General features: G+C 53.8%; 1 protein-coding gene across 1 annotated transcript; it reads left to right on the top strand.

Moving 5' to 3' along the window:
- Nucleotides 1-17381: 17381 nt before the first annotated feature.
- Nucleotides 17382-18314, top strand: LOC143692725 (olfactory receptor 14A16-like). The gene has a single exon (XM_077172968.1). It carries the CDS (start codon nucleotides 17382-17384, stop codon nucleotides 18312-18314), a length of 933 nt encoding a protein of 310 aa, XP_077029083.1.
- The last annotated feature ends 6866 nt before the right edge of the window (nucleotides 18315-25180 follow it).

Raw genomic sequence — 25180 nt, 5'->3', positions numbered from 1 at the left:
ACACGGAGAGGGGAGGCTGTGCAAACAGGAGCATTGTTTGCTGTGGCCTCCTCTCTGCCCTTCACGCCTTTCAGCGCTTGGAACCAGCCAAGAGCTTTCTCCAAGAGTGCAATGGAGCAGCTGCTCCTGCTCCTGGCTCTGGCTCTCTCCAGTCTCTGCCCTTGCCTGCTTCTGTCCCTCGTGCTGTGCCCTCTGTTCCCCCAGGACTGGCTGGCTGCTGCCCAGGACTGTGGCAGTGGCACAGATCCAGTGCTCCAGAGCCTCCTTTCTGTGCCCTTGCAGCTGCCTGGGCACAGCAGCCTTTTCCATCTGCAAGCTCCCCACGGACAGGGAGTGCCCAGCTCCGTTCCTTGCACAGCCTCCAGGAGCCCAGGGCTGCCATCTCAAGTCCCTGCTGGCACTGGGGGCTCCCAGGTGCCTCAGGCTGCTGTGACACCGCTGCACACGGGAGGGAACAGGGCCAGGGGCTGTGCTGAAAGTCAGCTCCATCTGCTGCTGCTGCTGCTGCTGCTGCTGTGGGGTCATTTGTGCAGCCCTGGCCCAGAGTCAGGGATCAGATCCTGCCAGTCTCTTCCAGCCCTGGCTGCTCAGAGGTTGGGCCTTGGAGCCTCAGGTGGGCAAAGGCAGCTGCTCCTGGTCCCTCTGTGTGCCCGTGTTCAGCAGTGCTGCTCCATCAGTCTGTGCCCAGCAACGGGGAAAAGCCTCAGCCCTGCAGGGCCAGGAGCTGCCAGGTTCTGCCTGAGCAGCTCAGCCAGCAGGAAGGGAGCTGCTCCACACAGGAACCAGGAGCAGAGGACATTCTTTCGATAGGACATGTTTTCTATTTAAAGGAAAAAAAAAGAAAAAGGGAAAAAAATAGGTAAATTGTAAAAGATAAGAATAAAATCCAAGTGTTAGAGAAAAAACTGAACATAATGTTAGTGAAAAAAACAAAACATAAATGCAAAGTTACATTCTTTGCATTAGGAGGTAAATGATCTTTTGAAAAAGAGAACTCAGTTATTTACATTGTAAATGTGCTGATGGCATGGATCCATCTTGCTGACTTCAGCACCCCTTTTTATAAGTTTTTGAGGTTGTTTCCAATATTGTTAAATTGTGGGTGAAGCAATGGGAAATTGCTTTGTGCCCTGCCAGCTCCAAGCAGGACTGGGAATGGAAACTCTGTCAAACCCCAAATCCTTTAGAAGATGCCCTTCCTTCTCAGTCTGTGAATGAGCTGCACATTCCCGTTGAAAATGTCAGGGGTTTCTTAAAGACAAAAAGTCCCACTTGCAGCTTTTTGCTCTGGTTTGGCAGGGCAGAAGGGCAATTCTCCATCCACCAGCTCCAGACTGCACTGCCTCAGGAGCACGGCCCACTCGCCAGCTTTGGCCCACTCGTGGCACTGCTAGAGGAGGAAGAAAGTGCAACTGCACAATTCCAGCCAATCAAGAAGGAAGAGTGGGACAGACAGAACAGCCTGTGCAGATCCAGGCGTTCAGCTGGGACTGTGGAGAGTTTGGGTCCTTGCCAATTGGATGTGTGTCCCCAGCTGCAATCTCTGGGCCTGCAGCAGAGTCTCACTCACCTGCCAAAGCAGAAAGCTCAGGCGCTGTGCTCGCAACGGGCTCGTCTGATGCAGAGCTGTCAGAGCAATGTGAGGGCAGAGCCAGCCCAGCTGGGCCCAGGGCTGAGCCCAGCAGAGCCCTGGCAGAGCCCAGAGCAGCCTCAGCAGCCGCAGAGCCCGGCTGCAAGGAGAGAAAGCAGAAACCGCCCGTCAGCTGAGGGCTCCTGTGCCCTTGTGCCAAGGCCTGCAGTGCCCAGGCCGTGCTGGCTGTGCCCAGAGCTGTGCCCAGAGCTGCCCATCCCTGCTGCCTTTGGCAGCAGAGCAGGAGGGCAGGACATGTGCCCAGCCTGCAGCCAGCCACGGCACATCCAGCCCTCAGCAGCTGCCCAGAGCAGGATGCTCCTGTGCTCGCTGCCATCTCCCAAAAGCTCTGATCCCACCCTGCCAAGAACACAGGGACCCACCTCACGCCACCCACGGCTGCAAGAAAAGCTGCTCCCAAACCATGGCCTCAGCCTTCTCCAAGGGCACGGCCCATCCATGCCACAGCTGCTCCCAAGCACTTCCCCATCCACACTGGACCACCTAGAACGCTTCCTCTGGAAAAACAAACAACACATTCTTAAAAAGAGATTAGATACAAAAAGGGAAAACAAGAAAAACGGGAAAAACTCTTATCTCTGTCAGGGCCTTGAGGGAGGCCCAACTCCTACATGGTAGGGAAAAACCCAGCCATGGCTGAGGGAAGCCCACACTTTCTCTCTTCCCCCCTGCACTGCCCCCCAAAATCACCGTGATCCCAAAGCAAACAAGGGCAGCTGAGCAGCCCAAGCCCTTCCTTGCCTGCAGAGCAAAGCAGCCCCTGCACAGGTTCTGGAGTCCCACCTCTGCTCCCACCATGGGGCTTTGTTTGTGTCGGGCTGGCTGCCCAAGCCCCAGCCCCAGCCCCAGCCCGGGGCACGGTGGCTGCTGGGGGCTGTTGGCAGGGCCAGGAGCCCACTCCCATTTCGTACCCAGCCCAGCCCATCCCCCCAGCCCTGCCAAAAAGCAGCTGGGCAGGGACTGAAGGATGAGTTGCATCTGCCCCAGCAAAGGGGGAGCCTTTGGTTCCCAGCCAGGCTGGGCCATGCCCAAATCTGGCAGAATTTCCCCAGCTGGGGACTCATCTGCAAATTCCCTGTGGAGTCTGGCTTTGAAGAAGGTGCCAGAATCAAAGTCCATCACCTTCAGCCTCCAGTGGCCAGGCTGAGGAAGAGCTTCTCATCCTTGATGTCATCCTGGCTGTCTCCAGCAGCAGCAGCAGCAGCACCAGCAGCAGCATCCCCACCCGGTACAGCTTCTCCAGGGGCTCCTGCTCCTTCCCTGGGGGGAGACCAGGCTCTCAGGGCTCTGCCCAGGCCCCCAGCTGTCAGGGAACCAGCACAAGCAAAACCAGCTTGGATGGCGGCCACCAGTGCTGGGCAGAGCAGCTCAGCTCCAGCACAAGGGCTGCGTGTGCCCATCCCATGGCCCCGGTGCAGTGACACAGGCAGCACAAAAAGGTCTGGGTTCCTTTGCTTCTGATTGCCACGGCATGTGTGGAGCTGCAACTTACCAGGGCCCTGGATCAAAGTGTGCCTGTGGCTCTCTCCCTTCTTCTATGGCAGAGGAATATCCTGCACCCAAGGATCACAGAACAGGTCTTCTAATGTGGGTCTCTCCAAGGAGTTCACGGATAAACACCACCTGATCAGATCTTTGCACTCTGGGGAGACAAAGCAGAAACTGCCGGTCAGCCAGAGAAGGCTCCTGTCTGCTTTGCCCCACTATTCCCATGGCCAGGCCATTCTGGATGCGCTCAGGCTTGGGCCTAAACTTTCCCATCAATTCCCTGTTTTGGAGGAGAGCAGGACCTGTGCCACCTCCTCAGCAGCTGCCAGAGTGGGATGCTCACGAGCCCGCTGCTGGCTCCCAGCACTGGGATTCCCCCCGTGCCCAGAGAAGAGGATCCACCTTGAGAGAGCCCTTGTGGCAGCGGGAGCTGGCCCCAGCTGAGGTTCCGGCCCCTCCTGAACGGGTGCTCCCCGCAGACCATCTGGTGCAGCAGGATGCCCAGGGACCAGATCGTTGCTGCCTCGCCATGGTACCAGCCAAAGTCGTTCCATTCCGGGGGGCTGTAGGACAGTGTTCCTATGGAATACAGATGGAGTTCAGCAGGGGGATGCTGCTGCTCCCAGAGCCTGGCCCCAGCATCCCTGGGCCTGTGGGGGCTGCATCAGTGGCACACAGGGTGACCACTGCCCTCTCACCAGCACCTGGGACTTGTGCCCAAACTTAGGCTTGGAAAAGAAGCCACTGGTGTCAGAAGAGGGCAGAGGAAGCCCTGGCTAAGCCTGACCCTGACCTGTAAAGGAAAAACCCTCTCCGTGCTGGGGAAAAAACATGCCCTTATCCTCCCTGCCTGCATTGCCCCAAAAATATTAGGAAGCCAAGGCAAACAGGGAGAGTGGATCAGTCCAAGCCCTTCCTCTCGCCTGCACACCAAACTGGCTGGGGCACAGGTTCCGCTCCCATCTCTGCTACCCCCACCCACGGGGGTTTTGGTCGGGCTGGCTGCCCCAGCCCAGCCCCAGTCCTGGGCAGAGTGGCTGGCAAAGGCTGCCAGCAGGGCTGGAAGATGGCTCCCCACCCAGCCCCGCTCTAAAGCAACTCAGCTGAAGACTCAGTCCCCTGACTGGCAGCAAAAGGGAGAATCCCCTCTGCCACAGCCAGCTTGGGCTGGGAGATGTTGGGCCATGAGATGCCGGGACCAGGAGTACACCCTTACGTGGGCTCACCTGCAAAGTGGGTGTAGGCTGTGTCTTGCAGGTAGGTGCCACAGCCAAAGTCGATCAGTTTGGCCTTCCCGGTGTGCAGGTCGAGCAGGATGTTCTCGGGCTTGATGTCCCTGTGCAGGACCCCGCAGCTGGTGCAGTGCCACACGGCCTCCAGCACCTGGCGGAACAGCGCCCGCGCCACCTCCTCGGGCAGGAACCGCCGTGCCCCAATGAAACGCTGCAGGTCCTGACACCGCTCTGGCCGCTCCAGCACCATCACGATGTGGTTGGGCAGCTCAAGCCACTCCAGCAGCTGCACCACACCAGGGAAGCCAGTGGACACCTTGGCCTGCAGCACGATCTCCAGAGGGGCCCTGCTGCCGTCGGGCTGCGGGAGGAGCACGATGCCCTCAGTGGGGCCGATGCCGTGCCGGGGCTCGGGGAGCCCTCAGCCAGCCCGGGATGCTCTGCGCCCTGCGCTGGACCCACGCCCGCTCTCCCTCGAGGCGTCCTGGCGGCTTCCACCGTGCCGGGCCTCGGCTCATCCCCGCCCGGCAGCCCCGGCTGCTGCCGCTGGCCCCGCTCACTCACCAGCTCGCCCCAGTGCCGGACGCGGTTCCGTGGCACCCTTTTGATGGCCACCTGCAAGCCAAGGACAGCAGCGGGCTCAGCTCGCCGCCCGCCCTGCCCAGCCCCATCCTCCTCCTCCTCCTCCTCCGCCCCCTCCTCCTGCGCCCGCCGCCGGCCCCGCCGCTCACCGGGGCGCCGTCCGAGAGCCGCGTGGCCGCGAAGACGCTGCCGAATCCTCCGCGCCCCAGCAGCGAACCCACTCGGTACCGCTCCTGCAGGGCCTCCTGCGCCTTCCCTGCGGGCGAGACGCGGCTGTCAGCGCTCGGCCCGGGGCCAGCAACGGCCCCCGAGCGCTCCTCAGCCGCCCCGGGCCGGCCATGCCCAGGCGTTCGCTCCTCGGAACGCGGCACGGGAGGCTCGGGGCCGGCGGCCGCGCTGCCGAGCGGCGGAGCTCGGGCCGGGGAAGCCCCAGCGGAGGCGGCGGGAGCGGCCGCCCCGCCTGTGTCCTCCGCGGGCCCCGGGAGGAGCCGGGCCCGGGGTCGGGGCCGGGGACGGGGCCGGGACTGAAGCCTGCCTCGGGGGCGGGGCCGGGCTCGGGCCAGGCGGAGCCGAAGGGCGGCGATGCCGCCCCCGCACCAGGAACTGACGCCCGCCCAGCAGCGCCACCGCCAGTACGGCCAGAGCCGGGCGGAGGCGAGAGCGCGGCGGGACGGGCGGGGCCGGGCACGGGGCAGCCCCGCCCGGGGCCGGGGGCGGGCCGGGGGCATGGCCCGGCCCGGCAGGGCAGAGGGAGGCGGGGAGAGGAGAGGGACGCCGGGCAAGGGACCCCGAGAGAAGGGTGCCCGACCGCGGGAACGGGAGAGAAAGAAAAACAGAAGGAAAAACAGAAAGAGAAGGAAAAAGAGAAAGAGAAAGAAAGAAAAAGTGATCTAAAATATCTGTTCTGCTGCTGTCGCTGCTGCTGCCGCCGCTGCTGCTGCCGCCGCTGCCGCCGCTGCAACTGAAGCACCGGGGCCGTTCGTCCCCGTGTCCGTTCCCCGCTCGCCCCACGAGCCCCACGTTCGAGCCCCGCGCGCCCCGGGCACAGCCCCTGAGTCTGTCCAAACACGGGAACTTTGCAGCGGTGAGCCCAGATGCAGAGCCCTGACTCCTGCACACTGGCACAGCAATCCCCTCGCTTGCTGCTCTGCATTGGCCTGGCTGAGGGTCAAACACTGTCGGGCCACCTTCCCTTGCTGTAGGATTCCTACCTGACCCAAGCACTGCACTTACATCTCCAGTGTTGCCTTCCAGTAAAACCAGGGGAAGGAAAACTCTGTGTGTCTCATGGTATTTTCCAGTGTCTAAAAATCACTAAGTCACCGATCTTAGAGGTGCGTTGCATCTGGAATTCCTGGGATGGAGAAGTAATGCAACTTGGAAAAGGGGAGCATAGAAATAAATAGAGGAAAATATCTTGGATTGTTTCTTTCATTTTCATTTCCCTTCTGGAAAGCTGTTTCAGTTTTCCAGGAATCTTCTCCTGTCTCTCTTCCCAAGAATGTCTCATGGAGAACAACGTCAAGCTTCTGTCACAAGATTTGCCAGCAGGAAATGATGCCCCTGGTGAAATTTTCATTGTGACTGTTTGTGCTGGCTTAGGGCAAATTTGGGGAGGAAACCTCCAAAAGGGATCAATCTAGAAAGCAAGTTCAAGCGGCCCCTCCCCCTACTAGTTCAGGAAAAGACTTCCCTCGAAAAAAGTGCAAAAAACCCAATTTATTTAACAAGTAAAGTATTCACAGGCATGAAAAACGAATAATATTAAATGAAACCTCTGACAGTGCTGAAGAGATGGTAAATTCAGAAAGTCCTTTTTGTGGGTTGTAGTTGGCTCACTCGGTCTCTTCTAAGTCCCTCTGGCACTGGAATGCAGCGTCCCAGAGCTCGGTGGGCCACAGGTGTTAGCTGCCGGTGTTTTTCTGGGTTTTCAGTCCAGAGCAGGTTTAAACAGTTCCAAGAGAAAGGAAAGTCACAGTCCGAGGAACTTCTCTGCCTAAGCTAGGTAAAACCAAATTGCTGGACCTGGGCTGTGAAGGCATCGGGAAATTTCCAAATCTGGGCACTGGCGGTCCCAGCAAACACCAGATCTGGATGGTGCTGGAGCCAGAACCTGGAAATTTCCAAATTTTGGCTTTCTGTGCCAGCAAATCACTGGACTTGGGCTGTGCCAGCACCAGGAAGTTTTCAGATCTGGGCACTGGCGCTGCCAGCAAACACCAGATCTGGGTGGTGTCGTTGCCAGTGACAGAAATCTGCTGCATTTGGGCTCTGCTGGCACCAGGAAATTTCCAAATCTGGGCACTGGCGCAGCAAACACAAGATGTGGGCGGTGCCAGAGCCAGTAGCAGAAAGTTGCCGGGTTTTGGATTTCTGTGCCAGTAAATTGCTGCTGCGCTTGGGCTGTGTCAGAATAGGGAAATTTCCAGATCTGGGCACTGGCGGTGCCAGCAAACACCAGTGAAACCTTCTGGCCCTTGTCCGGACCGTTGACCAGTGGTTTCCCTGAGAACCAGCTCTGGCCACTTTACAGACAGAGACTGCTTTCATCTGGTGCTCTGGAAACAGAACTTCAATGAAGGCAAACACAACAAACAGGACGGCGTGCACAGTAGAGAGAGCAAAGCAGAAAAAAGCCTGGGTCCAGGGTCGAGCAGGGATATTTATCCATTTATTTATGGGGAGGGGTTAAGGTGGGATCTGAGGAAAGGATCCAAGAGGAAGGAAGGATTAAGAATATTACAATTTTTGCAGTATAAAGTAACCAATGGTAGCAAAGAGAACTCAGAACTTTCTAGTAACAATCTGCATAACTGAACAAGAGGATTATGGGCAGGAGCTCCTGCTGACCCTGACTAAAGAGGGTTTTCCCATGGCCTTAAGCCAAGGTCTCCCTCTTCTTTTAAACCAACCCCAACACACCAGATCTGGGCAGTGCTGGGTTTTGGCTTTCTTTGCCAGACAATTGCTGCATTTGGGTTGTGCTGGCACAGGGAAATTGCCAGATGTGGGCACTGGCGGTGCCAGCTAACCGCAGATTGGGGTGGTGCTGGTGCTATCACCAGAAAATTGCCGGGTTTTGTCTTTCTGTGCCAGGAAACTGCTGGACTTGGGCTGTGCTGCCACTGGGAAACTGCTGGATCTGGGCACTGGCAGTGCCAGCAAACACCAGGTCTGGGTGGGGCCAGCACCACGTATTTGCAAGGTTTTGGCTTTCTTTGCCAGAAAATTACTCGGCTCAGGATGTGCCGGCACCGGGAAAATCCCGCATCTGGGCACTGGTGGTGCCAGCAAACACCGGATCTTGGCATTGCCAATGACGGTAGCAGGGAATTGCCAGATTCTGGCTTTCTTTGCCAGAAAATTGCTGGACTTGGCTCTGCCAGAACAGGGAAATGTCCAGATCTGAGCACTGGCAGTGGCAGCAAACACCAGGTCTGGGCACCTGTATTGGCATCAGGAAATTGCCGGATTTTGGCTTTCTGTGCCAGCAAATTGCTGGACTTGGGCTGTGCCAGCCCTGGGAAATTTCTGGATCTGGGCACTTGCGCAGCAAACACCAGATCTAGGTGGTGTGTTGTAGTGTGTTGTTATACTTTGTAATAGTTTTGTAATAGTTTTGTAATAGTTTTGGGTTTGAATCCTGGTATTTTTCCCAAGTGGTTCATCCCAGATGGTACCCCCCTCCCTTTACCTGTGTAATCCCTTTCCCTTGCTGAGATCATCCCCAAACCCCCACTCTGTCTCTCTGTCAATCACTCAGCATCCCATCCCCTCCATCCAGAAGCTTCATTCCAGGATGTTGAGTGATCAGCCAGAGGCCAGGGGTCAGCCCCCCAAGCCCTGCCCCATACGCTGTCCTAAATGTCCATCCCCCAGTACCCATCCCTTAGGGTCACTTCTTGGTTAGTAAAATGTTATCTACTTTGGGTTTCCACCTCCCTTTAAATGTAACCTTGGCACATCTCCCGGGGCTGTGGGCAGGAGGCCCCTGAGGTGTAGGGGCTCCTTTGGAACTCCTAGAATAAAACTTTGGATTACGCCCTGCTAAGAGTCAGCCCTTTATCTTCTACCGATGTCTCTGGTGTCTCTTGTGCTGCACAGGCGACCAGCCCAGGTGCCCTCAGTACCCTCGGGGCACAGAGAGTGTCTCCCCGCTGTCGGCCGTGTCGGGGCTGCCCCCGGTGTCTGCCGACTCGGGACTGGCCCAGGGTTCCTGAGAGGCTCCCAGAGGGACAGACACAGCACCCATATAGGTAAACTGAATCACCCTGGGATTTTGGAGGTAATTACAAATTGGCCCAAAGGTGCGAATTTTGGTGTCACAGATGAAGAACAAGAACCAGTGACATGGGCTGAAGAGGCTCCTCCATGTAACCAACTGCCCCCAGAGGAAACACGCTATGCTCTTTTCACTGACGGTTCCTGTCGCATCGTAGGGATGAACCAGAAGTGGAAAGCAGCCGTATGGAGCCCCACACGACAGGTTGCAGAGGCCACTGAAGGTGAAGGTGGATCAAGCCAACTTGCAGAACTCAAAGCCGTTCAGCTGGCCCTGGACATTGCAGAAAGAGAGAAATGGCCAAAGCTCTACCTCTACACTGATTCATGGATGGTAGCCAATGCTCTGTGGGGATGGCTGGAGAGGTGGAAAAAGGCTAACTGTCAGCGTAGAGGAAAACCAATTTGGGCTGCTGATGAGTGGAAAGACATTGCTACCAGGGTAGGGAGGCTACATGTGAAAGTCTGCCATGTAGATGCCCATGTCTCCAAGAGTAGAGCCAATGAGGAACACCAAAACAATGAGCAGGTAGACCAGGCAGCAAAGATAGGGGTGTCAAAGATAGACCTAGATTGGGAACACAAGGGAGAGTTATTCCTAGCTCGATGGGCCCATGATGCCTCAGGCCATCAGGGCAAAGATGCCACCTATAAGTGGGCAAGAGACCGAGGGGTGGATTTAACCATGGACAGTATTTCTCAGGTCATCCATGACTGTGAGACGTGTGCTGCCATCAAGCAGGCCAAGTGAGTGAAGCCCCTATGGTATGGTGGGCGGTGGTCCAAGTACAAGTATGGGGAGGCCTGGCAGATTGACTCCATCACACTGCCCCAGACACGCCAGGGCAAGTGCCACGTGCTGACCATGGTGGAAGCCACCACTGGATGGTTGCAAACCTACCCTGTGTCTCATGCTACTGCCCAAAACATCATCCTGGGCCTTGAAAAGCAGGTCCTGTTGAGGCATGGAACCCCTGAGAGGATTGAGTCAGACAATGGGACTCATTTCAAGAACAGTCTCATCAACACCTGGGCTAGCAAACATGGCATTGAGTGGGTGTACCATATCCCCTACCATGCACCAGCTGCAGGCAAAGTGGAGAGGTACAATGGACTACTAAAAACCCAGCTGAAAGCTTTGGGTGGGGGATCTTTCAAAAATTGGGAGCAGCATTTAGCAAAGGCCACCTGGTTAGTTAACACCTGAGGTTCCACCAACCGAGCAGGTCCTGCCCAGTCTGAGTTCCTGAATGTAACAGATGGAGATAAAGTCCCAGTGGTGCATGTCAGAGGTTTGTTAGGGAAGACTGTGTGGATCAATTCTGCCTCGAGTACAGACAAACCCATTCGTGGGGTTGTCTTTGCTCAGGGACGAGGTTGCACATGGTGGATAATGCAAAGAGATGGAACAACACGATGTGTACCTCAGGGAGATCTGATTGTGGGGTGAGAATGATATGCAATATCACTGTTTGTTGGATGTTACTGCCATTGTCTCTACATTAAACCATACAGACATGAGACAGAAGGAAATGTGTAAGTGTTGAAGGTCTGGGCAAGTGGAAGATGGAGAAGGAAACGTGCAAGTGTCGAAGGCCTGAGCAAGTGAAAGATGAAGCTTTGAGTGAGTAAGGTGAAAGGGGTGAAATCCTGCAGCTCTGTAGTATAGGGCCTGGATTCAGTGGTCCAGTGTGGGGATCTGATGAGGGCATTATGGGTATTGCTTGTAATTTTTGGGGGAACAGATGGAAATTTTGTGTGAATAAATGCATGATGTGTGGTAGTATGTTGATGATATGGGGAGAAGGGGTGGAATGTCCTAGGGTGATGCTATGATGCTTGTATCCCCATTCATGTGTTCTGTTTATGCCGGATATTATGTTTTGTGCCTTTAACACTGGCTCTGAAGAGGGAAAGTTTTGTTTGGGTTTTCTTATCAGCCTGGCAGGACACAGAGACGGGCAGTACATAGTGCTGCTTTTGCTTTTTGCCTTCGCTTTTTCTGTTGCTCTCTCACTCTTGCTTCTGCTTCACTTCTGCTTGCTCTTGCTTCTGCTCATTAGCTAGTTTAGCTAAAGAGTCCAAATTTCTTCCTGGACTGTTTCTCCTTTCCTTTTTGAACCATCTCGAACCTGCTCCAGATTGGGACCTGGGAACACCGAGCGTTTGCACCCTGTGGCCTGCAGCAGCTGCCCCAGTGCCGCAGGGACTGAGTGACCACCCCCAAGAGAGAATTTCTGAATTTGCCACCTTTTTTCAGTGGTCAAAGAGTGGTGTCATCTGGTATTGTTCATTCTGTGTGCTGGAGGTGCTGTGCCTGTTAAATAAACAGGTTCTTTCCACTCCTCTCTGAGGAATTCTTCCCAAACCAGTTGCGGGGAGGGGCCGTGTGGGTTTGCTTTCTGGAGGGGCCCTCCTTTGGAGATTCTCTCCCAAATTTGCCCTAAACCAGGACATCCCAATATGGGATGGCAAACAGGATTGATTCAGACCAGGGAACTCATTTCACATCAAAGATATTGCAGAAAGTTGTTCAGGCCCTGGGAGCAAAATTGGAATTACACACCCAGTGGCAACCATAGAGTTCTGGTCAGGTTGAGAGAATGAATCAAACTCTTAAAAGAGCTCTAGTTAAGATAATGTTTGAAACCCAAATGTCATGGATAAAATGTCTTCCTTTGGCCTTATTAAGAATGAGAACCCAACCCCAGTCAGATCTGGGGCTGTCACCCTATGAAATGATGTTTGGGTTTCCCTTCCTGACCTCACTCCAGAAGGTTGCCACCTATGAGGAAGGGGAAGCCAATGCCAAGAAATAAGTGATGTCTATAGCAGAAACCTTAGAAGGGCTAAGACATAAAGGGGCAATTCCTCAAACTACCACCCTGGATTTCAGAATCCATAATATTAATCCCAGGAATTGGGTGATGATTAAGCCATGGAGAGATCAGCCTCTAACTCCCCAGTGGGAAGGTCCCTTTCAGGCACTGCTCACCACCGAATCAGCCGTGCGAGCTGCAGAGCGGGGATGGACTCATGGCAACCGAGTCAAAGGCCCAGGAGAAGAACCCAAAGAGTGGATTGTAACATCCAGGCTGGGTGAAACAAGATTGACTCTAAACAGAGACTGAGAGACAACCAGGAAAACACCAAGACGCCCAAATGTAGAGTCAAGCTTCCACCAACCAGCTCAAGAACTGTCTTCCTGTTTTCATGGGAGAGAATTACCAGCATCTGTTGAGGAGAAGTACACAAGGGACTGTAAAAGGTAATGGGACAGCTTCTTCAAGAAAATAAGACAAAGGAAGGAGGGCAAGACCGGGTTGGCCCCTCTGTTCACTACCAAGAAGGCTCCATAGCCCTGCTGTGGGTAGCAACCCCATGGGCATGGGCATGGTAAGGTAGGGACAAAAGGCCATTCCAGACCTCTGTAATTCCTCAGTTGTCTTTTAATTCAACAGGGACTGGAGGGCAGGACCGAGTTGGCCTCTGTACTCACCCCTAAGATGCACCAACTATGGGTAGCAGCCACACAGGCACGGTAGATGGGAGTCAAAGCCATACTGGACCTCTGGGATGCCCTTTTGTCCATTCCTAATGAGTGTGTCTAAGGAAAACCTGAGATATTTTTCTCCTGTTCCCACTGTCCTTGCCCACATCAACAGATGCTGGTATGACTCATTCAAGAGAGAGAAAAAATTTCTTACTTAACTGTTTGAGCAAAATGAAAAAGAAAAAGAGGATTTGTTATAGATGAGTAATCCTATGGTTGAGTCTCACAATTAAGGGATGAATATTAAATATATGTTATGAGAAGTTTTGTAGCTGTATAGTTATCCTTCCCCTCCCCCTTGCATTGCTATCACAGGATGGCCTCAGTAGCTGGGGCATTTGGGAGGGTTGGCTTGTTCCTATGGCAGCACCTGACTGTGGTGATGTTCACAGGGGTTCTTGGATGAGGGAAGAGATGAGAATGTTGACTCCATGTTTCAGAAGGTTTATTTATTATTTTATGATATATATTATATTAAAACTATACTAAAAGAATAGAAGAAAAGGTTTCATCAGAAGGCTAGCTAAGCTAAGAATAGAATGGAATGATAACAAAAGCTTCTGTCTCTGACAGAGAGTCCAAGCCAGCTGACCGTGATTGGCCATTCATTAGAAACAACTCTATGAGACCAATCACAGATCCACCTGTTGCATTCCACGGCAGCAGATAACACTTGGTTACATTTTGTTCCTGAGGCCTCTCAGCTTCTCAGGAGGAAAAATCCTAAAGAAAGGCTTTTTCATGAAAAGATGTCTGTGACACCTGACCTCCAATCAAGGTGTGAGACAGTGAGTCCAGTGATCTCCACCACTGGACAGTGAAGAAGGAGTCGATTGACAAGACTTTGGGAGGGGCCAGAGCTATAAAAGACAGAGCATCCATTTTGTAGATGAGCACATCCTGACTGAATCCTTTGCTCCTGGCACTGTGTTATTTTCTTTATTCAGTCTTCTGTTGTGTTTTGATAAGATCTTGATATTTTAAATTTTTGAAAGTGAAAATGGTTTCTCACATGAGGTTGGGGAATGTGGGGCAAGGTTGTCCACAGTGGGTCAACTCTCAAGGTAAAACTTCTCTGACCTGGTGAGCCCTCCTTAGGAGCAGCCCTACATCAATATAAATCACAGAAAGCTGCAATCAGCTCTTCTCTGAAGAGAACAGTAATAAAATACACTCTTTAAAATAGGATTACTTATTTCTTAGAAGGTCATTGAAATATTTCTTCACAACTGTAAAAGGAAATCTGCCTAATAAACGCTCCAGAGCCGAGGGAAATCAAGGCAGAGCCATGGTGTGTCAGGACTTGCTTGACCCTAATGAGCCCCGTGGTGCATTTGGAGCTGAGCCCTGGAACCTCAGGACCTGAGACTGCAGAAACCTTTCCAGGAGTCAAAGTCAGAGGAAAAACTCAGAGTGTCTCAAAGCATGAATGGTCCCACTGAGGTCCATCCCTAACACAGGCTCCTCATGGACTCCTGGGAGGGGAGAATTGGAGGCCAGAATTGGAAAAAACACCTCTCAGAGATTCAGAGTGGAAAGGAACATCCAAAGTACCTTAAAAACCTTGAGTATCTGAAAGTATTAATGAGCCACACTGATTGTCAGTACAAAGCCCTCAAGGGACTCATTAAAGCAGATAATTGGGGCCATGATTGCACAAACCTCTCACAGAGTCTGTATCAAAAGGGAAACACCAAATACCTTAAAATAACTGAAGTACCTTGAAGCATTAATGAGCCCATGAGTGTCATTACTGATAAAGGCTCTCAAGGGACTAATTAAAGTAGATAATTGGCGGCTGCAACTGCACAATCCTTCTCACAGAGTCTGTATCAAAAGGGAAACACCAAGTACCTTCAAATAACTGAAGTACCCTGAAGCATTAATGAGCCCCACTGAGTGTTGTTACTGACAAAGCCTCTCCAGGGACTAATTACAGCAGATAATTGGAGGCCATGATTGCACAAACCTCTCAGAGACTCCAGGGCAAAAGCCAAACCCAAAGTGCTTTGAAAAACCTGCAGTCCCTGCAGGGAGCATGAAGGAGCCCCCAGGGCCATTGCTGAGCAAGGCTCCCCAGGGACTCCTTGCAGCAGATCCTTGAGGCCACTGGGATGTGGGCTAGGGGGGGATGCTGAGGGCAGCACAAGGGGCTGACAGTGCCCAGCCTGGCTGGGGCTGTGCCAGGAGGCCCCAGGGCCTCAGCACAAGGTGTCTCCTCCCAGCCCTTGCTGGCACAGACCCTGCTGTGCCCCAGGGCACCAAGACTTGGCTTCTCTTTGTCCCCACCTGTCATCACTGCCTGCAGTTCTCTGCTCGGCCTGGGGCCTGGGGACACTTGCTCAGTCGTGTCCCTCTCTGGGACCCATTATAAGTCCAAGAAAGTTTGGAGTTGGATTCTGCCTTGGAGTTCTGGAGAGGTTTCTTCAGCTCCCTCTCAGGGACTGATGTTCAGGGCCTGAGCACAAAGCCCCAGAGGCTGATTAAAGTCCTTGTGCTGTGTCTGTGCTGCTGAGCTGGGCTGGGCTCCTGGCACAGAGGCAGCTCCTGGTCACCAAGAAGAGCTTCAAAAGCACATTTCTCTGGATGAGCAGCTCTTGTGCCAGCCCAGCAGGGCTGGGGCACTGCCTGCAGCCAGCCCGGGCACAGCCCAGAGGCACAGAGAGCTTCAATCAGTCAGGGCTGGGAAGGGGCTGAGAAGTGCCTGGGGCACAATCACTGCCAGCCCTTGGCACAGGAACCTCTGGCTGCAGGACAATGCAGCTGCAGCTCCTGGAGCCATCTCCTCAAGCTGGAACATGCCAATGCCTGCAGACTCTGTGAGTACAACTCTGAGGATTTCTGGGGCAGGGGAGGTAAAATGCTCATGGAGTTCTGACATGCTGAGCGGTTCTTAACATTCATAAAATATTTCCAAGAAAGGGTTTTTGATAAAAATGTGGAAACGTCCTAAGACTTTGTATTCAGTTTCCAACTATTGGAGAATGGCAGGAACGGAGGGTTAAATATTAATGATAGTATGAATTATTAGTTATGAATTTTGTCAAGTGCCTGAGATACCTAAACTGTAATTTATTGGCTCACAGGAGATCCCTAATGTGCTTTCAGCCACTCTGCCCATGAACAGCAGCAGCATCACCTCTGCTGGAGCCATCAGGCTCAGTCTGAGCTGTCCTTTCTCCAAGCTGCAAACAGAACCTGCTCCCCGCCAGTGCCCTGCAAACAGGCAGGGTTCTGTAGGGCCAAGGAGAGTGCACAGAGATTTGGGGGCTGTGGGTGCTGGCAGGGAGAGATCAGGCACAGGGAAACACCTGCAGGAGGAAAATCTGCAGGAAGCAGAGAGAAGATCAGGCAATGAGAGAAAACAAAGCCCAGCAATGCTGTGGCAGGGAGAGTTTAGAGATGCCCACAGGAGCCCCTGCAGTGCAGCCCCTCCCTCTGAACAAGCCCCCTCCCTCCTGTGCCCCAGCCAAGCCTCTGCCCTCAGGGCCGGGGCTCCAAGGCGTGCAGCCCCTCCTGTGCAGGCAGAGCTGCAGCAGAGCCGTGGGGCAGCTCTGCAGCCCCGGGCCCAGTTCCCTCTGCAGAGCACAGGGCTGGGAGCAGCTGCCCGGCCCTGGGGGCTCTGGCAGGGGGCACAGCTGGCTCAGGGTGACGCTGTCCCCAGGGCCCGGCTCTGGGCAATGCTGTCAGTGCAGCCAGGGAAGGAGCTGCATCTCCCTTCATCCAATGCCATCAGAAGGATACTTGGGAGTCTCCCTGAGATTTCAGTCCAAGCTGGGAGCTTCCCTCCATGATGCAATCCTGTCCTGTAACATCTCTGTGTTATCTGAAAGCCCGAGGGTGAGGCACAGAAGTTCTAGGATGGGAAAATGCTGCTGGGTTGGTGAAATGAGGCCTGTGTGTCCCTGGGTACAAATGTGGGGCTGCGACCTTGAGAAAGGAATGGACATTTGGTGGACTGTGAGGGATCCATCTGCTCTCAGTAGTGTCAGGATGGTTTTTAAAGGAAACATGGGAGGATGATCATCCTATGTCTAAGAATGATGAAAGCCCAGAGAATCCTGGAACAGGACTGGGAGACAGACCTCCTCCCCTCACTCTCCACTCACCACCTTGCCTCAGAGAACTCACTCTGTTCTCCCTGAGGGCAGCAGAAATGCTGAGAGTTACTGACATCTGAATATAGCAAGAGAGGGGGAAGAGGAGCTGTAAAATCTCTAGAAGATTTAAACAGATTTTACCATTCCTGCTCTCTGGCAGTGGGGGTGCACATGCTCACAGGGCCGTCTGTATTAACAAGGTTTCCAAGTGGAACACGAGGACAGGTCCCTGTCCTCCTCCCACATCTGCACAGCAGAGCTGAATAATAAAAACCCTGTGTGTAGCTGCCCTGAACCTGATGTCCCACTCAGCCAGCACCAGCCAGGGATCCCCCCTTGGAGCTGAATGAAAATCTGCTGGAAATTCAAAAGGGTGTCAGAGGGTTATACAAGAAGGGTCTATGGGAAAAGGGTTTGTTTTTGCTGGAAAAAATTCCTCCTAAACTGTCACTGACTTTTCTCCATGAACAGCTCCCCAAGGCCAGTCCCAGCAAATGTCCAACAGCAGCTCCATCAGGCACTTCCTGCTGCTGGCATTGGCAGACACGCGGCAGCTGCAGCTCCTGCACTTCTGCCTCTTGCTGGGCATCTCCCTGGCTGCCCTCCTGGGCAATGGCCTCATCATCAGCGCCGTAGCCTGCGGCCACCACCTGCACATGCCCATGTTCTTCTTCCTGCTCAACCTGGCCCTCGCTGACCTGGGCTCCATCTGCACCACTGTCCCCAAAGCCATGCACAATTCCCTCTGGGACACCAGCAACATCTCCTACACTGGATGTGCTGCCCAAGTCTTTCTGATTTTCTTCTTCCTTGGATCAGAATTTTATCTGCTGACCATCATGTGCTACGACCGCTACGTGTCCATCTGCAAACCCCTGCACTACGGGACCCTCCTGGGCAGCAGAGCTTGTGCCCACATGGCAGCAGTTGCCTGGGCCTGTGCCTTTCTCACTGCTCTCATGCACACAGCCAATACATTTTCCCTGCCCCTGTGCCACGGCAATGCCCTGGGCCAGTTCTTCTGTGAAGTGCCCCAGATGCTCAAGCTCTCCTGTGCCAAATCCTATCTCAGGGAACTGGGGCTTCTTGCTGTTAGTGTGTGTTTATCTTCTGGATGTTTTGTGTTCATTGTTTTCTCCTATGTGCAGATCTTCAGGGCTGTGCTGAGGATCCCCTCTGAGCAGGGACGGCACAAAGCCTTTTCCACCTGCCTCCCTCACCTGGCTGTGGTCACCCTGTTTGTCAGCACTGCCACATTTTCCTACCTGAAGCCCCCCTCCATGTCCTCCCCATCCCTGGATCTGGCCCTGTCAGTTCTGTACTCGGTGGTGCCTCCAGCCCTGAACCCCCTCATCTACAGCCTGAGGAACCAGGAGCTCAAGGCTGCTGTGTGGAGACTGATGACTGGATGGTTTCAGAAACATTAAACTGCTGGCCAATTTCTGACAATCACTTGTAATAAAAGTTATCTTTGATACTTCTTGTTCAATAATTTTGAAGGTTTTTTTCCTTTGTTTTAGTATTTTCATATTGTCAACAAAGAAATGTCAATCTTTGTGCCATTTCTCATTTCGTTTCTCTCCACCTTCCCTGTGCCCACAGACTGTGTCAATGAGGGGTTGTGCTCTCAATGGCTTTAGAGGAACCAAAGGATCTCCCAGCAGAGTTTTCTGCAGAGATGCCCTTTTGTTGCCTTCTCTGGAGCTGCAGCAGCAATGTCTGTGTGCAGAGCTGGGGCAGATCAGTGCTGGCCCAGCAGCTGTGCCCAGCAGCAGCAGCAGCAGCAGCACTTGGTGTTGCCAGTGCTGCTGCTGTGGCCCTGCCCCGCTGCCCTGGTGGCCCTGGTGTTGCTGCAGGGCCTGAGTGCTCTCGGGGCCGGGCACAGCCCTGGGGGTGGCAGTGCCGGGGCTGCAGCAGGGACAGGCCATGGGCACTGCTGGGGCAGCGCTGACGCCTCAGGCCAGGCCCTGGGGGCTCCAGGCTCCTTGCCCAGGCTCTCTCAAGAACACGGCCAGGCCAATGCTCAGCACAGAAACCCCCGTCAGCAGCCCCAGGCTGGCCGTGGGCAGGCTGGGGGCAAACAGCATGGCTGGGGCTCTGCAAGGGCCCTGGGGCAGACGGGAAGGAGCAGCAGAGCAGGGGCTGATCCATGCCCAGTGCACTGCACAGCCCAGGGCAGCGTCCCAGAGCCTCCTCATGCAGCTGCCAACAACATCCCCCCTCTGCAGCCCTGGCCTCTCCCCCAGCTCACACAGGTGCCCCATCCTTGCAGGCACAGACACGGCAGCACTGCCTCAGCAGCCCCTGTTTGCATTGCACACAGCAGGGGCAGCACCCCCATGCTGTTGCTGTGGGGACATGAAGCTGAGGGAGCACAAATGCCATCAGCCCCTGGGGCCAGCAAGGCCTGCGGGACACCAGGGAAACCACTCAGCTTTGTCCTGGCCTCTGCAGGCAGCCAGAAAGTTTGTTCCCATCAGCTGGGAGTTTCCTGTGCCACTGCAGACGCTGTTGCTCAGAGCCAGGGCTGCCTGGCAGCCATCCCCAGACTGCCCTGAGCATTTCCTGTGTGCCACCTTTGCTTTCTTTACTCTTCATGGTATAAATTTCTTCCCATTGCCCACCCCTGCTCCCTCCCCTGCAATCAGCCCATCTCTCTCCTGGTCCTACTGGCCACACCATTCCTGAGCCTTCTTGCCCACCTGGGCACACTGCTGCCTCATGTCCAGCCTGCTGTCCATCAGTCCCTGCAGGTCCCTTTCTGCCTGGCTGCTCTCCAGCCACTCTGTCCCCAGCCTGTAGTGCTGCAGGGGTTGTTGTGGCCAAAGTGCAGGACCTGGCACTGGGACTTGTTAAACCTCACCTTGTTGGATTTGGGCCCTGGATCCAGCCTGTCCAGGGCCCTGTGCAGAGCCCTCCTACCCTCCAGCACATCCACACTCCCAGCCAGCTTGGTGTCACCACGGTTCCAGGAGGCCCCAGAGTCTCCCAATGGTCTCCATGATTCCATGAGGCCTCCCAGTGTAACAATGTCCCTTTTGATTCCATGGGATCCCTTGGTGCCAGAAAGTCCCTTGGATCCTTGGGCCCTGCAGTGTCACAATGGCACCGTGGTCCCCCATGGCCCTGCAGTGTCACAATGGATCTTGGGTTCCATGAGGTCTGGCAGTGCAGCAATGCTCTCCTTGGTTCCACAGTGTCACAATTGCCTCTGGTCCCAAGGGCCACCATGGTGTCAAACATGTTTCCTTCATTCCAGGAATCCCTGAGGACCAGCCCTGGCCCCTTGGTTCCATGGGGCCCTGCAGTGTCACAATGGCCCCATTGTGACACCAGGTCCTGCTCTGTCACAATGCTCTGCATGGTTCCACAAGGCCCTGCAGGGTCACAGAGGCCTCTATGGTTCCACCAGGACCCAGACTGTCACCATGGACTCCTTGCTTCCATTCAGCCCCACAGTGTCACCATGGCCCCTTGGCTCTGTGCTGCCATGTCGTACACAGTGTCACCATGGTCCTCTTGGTGCCACCAGGCCCTGCAGTGTCACAATGGCCCCGTGCTTCTCCAGGCCCTGCAGTGTCACAATCATCAGAGAATCAGCCAGGCTGGAAAAGACCTTGAAGAGCATCAGGTCCAACCTGGGACCCAACACCACCTTGTCACCCAGACCATGGCACTGAGTGCCACATCCAGTCTTTCTTTAAACACTTCCAGGGATGGTGACTCACCCACCTCCCTGGGCAGCCCATTCCAATGCCCAATCACCCTTTGTTTTAAGAATATTCCCTATTGTCCAGCCTAAATTTTACCTGGTGCAGCTGAAGGCTGTGTCCTCTTGTCCTGTCACTGTTCCCTGGGAAAAGAGCCTGACCCCCACCTGGCTGCACCCTCCTGTGAGGCAGTTGTAGAGAGTGATGAGGTCTCCCCTGAGCCTCCTCTTCTCCAGGATAAACAATACCAGCTCTCTCAGGTGCTCCTCACAGGACTTGTGTTCCAGACCCCTCACCAGCCTGGTTTCCCTTCTCTGGACGCGCTCCAGCCCCTCCAGGTCCTTCCTAAATTGGGGGGCCCAGAACTGGACACAGCACTCGAGGTGCTGCCCAACCAGTGCTGAGCACAGGGGAAGAATCACTGGCTTGCTCCTGCTGGCCACACCATTCCTGATCCATAGGAGTGCCAGGGATTGGACGAGGGAAATGGTGGGGAGGGCGTAGAGACAGAGTCTGATTGATTGTCCGCCATGAAGGGTCTTGATTTTCATATCTATTCAAACTGCACAAGGAGGTACCTGGATTCAATGCCAACTGGAGATTGCACATATTAACATATCAACAGGAAAAGAAAACCTAAATAGGACCTAAAAATTCTTTTCTCAGTGTCTTTTTAAATAGAATTTATTCAGTTTGAATACACTACTGAAATCTGTCAAATTAACCACAAAGGATTTGAAAATTAAAATCAAATTACTCCCAGAGTCTTGGCTTGCTAAGGGCCTGGGACACTGAATTCCTGCACTGAAGAGCTGAAGGCTGAACAAGCCTCTGCAGCAGGAAAATTCAGCAACAGCCTCCAAGTTGCTGAGGATGTCAGCAGCCCCCATTGAGGCCATCCCTGCCCAGAGACTTTGGGGGAATGGGCAGATGTCATGGTTTAGGGCAAATTTGGAGGAGAATTTCCAAATTAGGGCCCCTCCAGTTAGCAAACCCACACGGCCCCTCCCCCCAACCGGTTCGGGAAGGATTCCTCGGAGAGGAGTGGAAAGAACCTGTTTATGTAATAGGCACAGCACCCCCCAGCACACAAAATGAACAATACCGGATGACACCACTCTGAAAAAAGATGAAAAATTCAGAAAGTCTCTCTTGGGGGGTGGTCACTCTGTTCTCAGTCCCTCCGGCACTGGGGCAGCTGCTGCAGGCCACAAGGTGCAGGATCTTGGTGTTTCCCAGGTCCCAGTCCGGAGCAGGTTTGAAATGGTCAGAAAAAGGAAAGGAGAAACAGTCCAGGAAGAAATTGGACAGTTTAGCTAAACTAGCTAATGAGCAAAGCAAGCAGAAGCGAAGCAAGCAAGAGCGAGAGAGAGCAAAGCGAAAAGCAAAAGCAGAAAAAGCAAAAGCTGCAGTCTCTGTGTCCCGCCAGGCTGATAAGAAAACCAAAACAAAACTTTCCCTCTTCAGAGCCAGTCTTAAAGGTACAGACCATAATATCCAGCATAAACAGAACACATGAATGGGGATACAAGCATCATAACGTCACCCTAGGACATTCCACCCCTTATCCCCATATCATCAACATACTACCACACATCATGCATTTATTCACACAAAATTTCCATCTGCTCCCCCAAAATTTACAAGCAATACCCATCATGCCCTCATCACATCCCCACACTGGACCACTGAATCCATGCCCTATACTACAGAGCTGCAGGATTTCACCCCTTTCACCTTACTCACTCAAAGCTCCATCTTTCACTTGCCCAGACCTTCAACACTTACACATTTCCTTCTATCTCATGTCTGTATGGTGTAATGTACAGACAATGGCAGTAACATCCAACAAACAGTGATATTTGCATATCATTCTCACCCCACAATCAGATCTCCCTGTGGTACACATCGTGTTGTTCCATCTCTTTGCATTATCCACCATGTGCAACCTGGTCCCTGAGCAAAGACAACCCCACAAATGAGTTTGTCTGTACTCGAGGCAGAATTGATCCACACAGTCTTCCCCGACAAACCTCTGACATGCACCACTGGGACTTTATCTCCATCTGTTATATTCAGGGACTCAGACTGGGCAGGACCTGCTCGGTTGGTGGAACCTCAGGTGTTAACTAACCAGGTGGCCTTTGCTAATTGCTGCTCCCAATTTTTGAAAGATCCCCCACCCAAAGCTTTCAGCTGTGTTTTTAGTAGTCCATTGTACCTCTCCACTTTGCCTGCAGCTGGTGCATGGTAGGGGATATGGTACACCCACTCAATGCCATGTTCCCTAGCCCAGGTGCTGATAAGGCTGTCCTTGAAATGAGTCCCATTGTCTGACTCAATCCTCTCAGGGGTGCCATCTCTCCACAGGATTTGCTTTTCAAGGCCCAGGATGGTGTTCTGGGCAGTAGCATGAGACACAGGGTAGGTTTCCAACCATCCAGTGGTGGCTTCCACCATGGTCAGCACGTGGCGCTTGCCCTGGCGTGTCTGGGGCAGTGGGATGGAGTCAATCTGCCAGGCCTCCCCATACTTGTACTTGGACCCCCGCTCACCATACCATAGGGGCTTCACTCGCTTGGCCTGCTTGATGGCAGCACACGTCTCACAGTCATGGATGACCTGAGAAATACTGTCCATGGTTAAATCCACCCCTCGGTCTCTTGCCCACTTCTAGGTGGCATCTCTGCCCTGGTGGCCTGAGGCATCATGGGCCCATCAAGCTAGGAACAACTCCCCCTTCTGTTGCCAATCTAAGTCTATCTTTGACACCTCTATTTTTGCTACCTGATCTACCTGTTTGTTGTTTTGGTGTTCCTCATTAACCCAACTCTTGGGGACATGGGCATCTACATGGTGGACCTTCACAGGTAGCCTCCCTACCCTGGCAGCAATGTCTTTCCACTCTTCAGCAGCCCAAATTGGTTTTCCTCTACTCTGCCAGCTGGACTCTTTCCACCTCTCCAGCCATCCCCACAGAGCATTGGCTACCATCCATGAATCAGTGTAGAGGTAGAGCTTCGGCCACTTCTCTCTTTCTACAATGTCCAGGGCCAGCTGAACGGCTTTGAGTTCCACAAGTTGACTCGATCCACCTTCACCTTCAGTGGCCTCTGTGACCTGTCGTGTGGGGCTCCATACGGCTGCTTTCCACTTCTGGTTCATCCCTACGATGCGACAGGAACCGTCAGTGAAAAGAGCATGGCGCGTTTCCTCTGGGGGCAGTTGGGAACAGAAGGAGGAGCTTCTTCAGCCCGTGTTGCTGGTTTTGTACTTCATCTGTGACACCAAAATTCGCACCTTCGGGCCAATTTGTAATTACCTCCAAAATCCCAGGGCGATTCAGTTTACCTATACGGGCGCTGTCTCTGTCCCTCTGGGAGCCTCTCAGGAACCCTGGGCCAGTCCCGAGTCGGCAGACACCGGGGGCAGCCCCGACACGGCCGACAGCGGGGAGACACTCTCTGTGCCCCGAGGGTACTGAGGGCACCTGGGCTGGGCGCCTGTGCAGAACAAGAGACACCAGAGACATTGGTAGAAGATAAAGGGCTGACTCTTAGCAGGGCTTAATCCAAAGTTTTATTCTAGGAGTCCCAAAGGAGCCCCTACACCTCAGGGGCCTCCTGCCCACAGCCCCAGGAGATGTGCCAAGGTTACATTTAAAGGGAGGTGGAAACCCAAAGTAGATAACATTTTACTAACCAAGAAGTGACCCTAAGGGATGGGTACTGGGGGATGGACATTTAGGACAGCATATGGGGCAAGGCTTGGGGGGCTGACCCCTGGCCTCTGGCTGATCACTTGACATCCTGGAACGAAGCTTCTGGATGGAGGGATGGGATGCTGAGTGATTGACAGAGAGCCAGGGTGGGGATTTGGGGATGATCTCAGCAAGGGAAAGGGATTACACAGGTAAAGGCAGGGGGGTACCATTTGGGATGAACCATTTGGGAAAAATACGGGGATTCAAAAACAAAACTATTACAAAATATTTTAAAGTATAAAAACACACTACAACACACCACCCAGATCTGGTGTTTGCTGCGCAAGTGCCCAGATCCAGAAATTTCCCAGGGCTGGCACAGCCCAAGTCCAGCAATTTGCTGGCACAGAAAGCCAAAATCCGGCAATTTCCTGATGCCAATACAGGCGCCCAGAGCTGGTGTTTGCTGCCACTGCCAGTGCTCAGATCTGGGTATTTCCCTGTTCTGGCAGAGCCAAGTGTAGCAATTTTCTGGCAAAGAAAGCCAAAATCTGGCAATTCCCTGCTACCGTCATTGGCAATGCCAAGATCCGGTGTTTGCTGGCACAACCAGTGCCCAGATGCGGGATTTTCCCGGTGCCGGCACAACCCGAATCTAGTAATTTTCTGGCAAAGAAAGCCAAAACCTTGCAAATACCTGGTGCTGGCCCCACCCAGATCTGGTGTTTGCCGGCACTGCCAGTGCTCAGACCCAGCAGTTTCCCAGTGGCAGCACAGCCCAAGTCCAGCAGTTTCCTGGCACAGAAAGACAAAACCCGGCAATTTTCTGGTGATAGCACCAGCACCACCCCAATCTGCGGTTAGCTGGCACCGCCAGTGC

The sequence above is a fragment of the Agelaius phoeniceus genome, assembly GCF_051311805.1.
Source record: "Agelaius phoeniceus isolate bAgePho1 chromosome W unlocalized genomic scaffold, bAgePho1.hap1 SUPER_W_unloc_2, whole genome shotgun sequence".
Taxonomy (NCBI): Eukaryota; Metazoa; Chordata; class Aves; order Passeriformes; family Icteridae; genus Agelaius; species Agelaius phoeniceus.
Note: the sequence above shows the minus strand (reverse complement) of the source record. Positions and strands in the feature narration are given on the sequence as shown.

Excerpts from the sequence above, each read along its gene's own strand:
- LOC143692725 (XM_077172968.1), top strand. The coding sequence starts at position 17,382 with ATGTCCAACAGCAGCTCCATCAGGCACTTCCTGCTGCTGGCATTGGCA.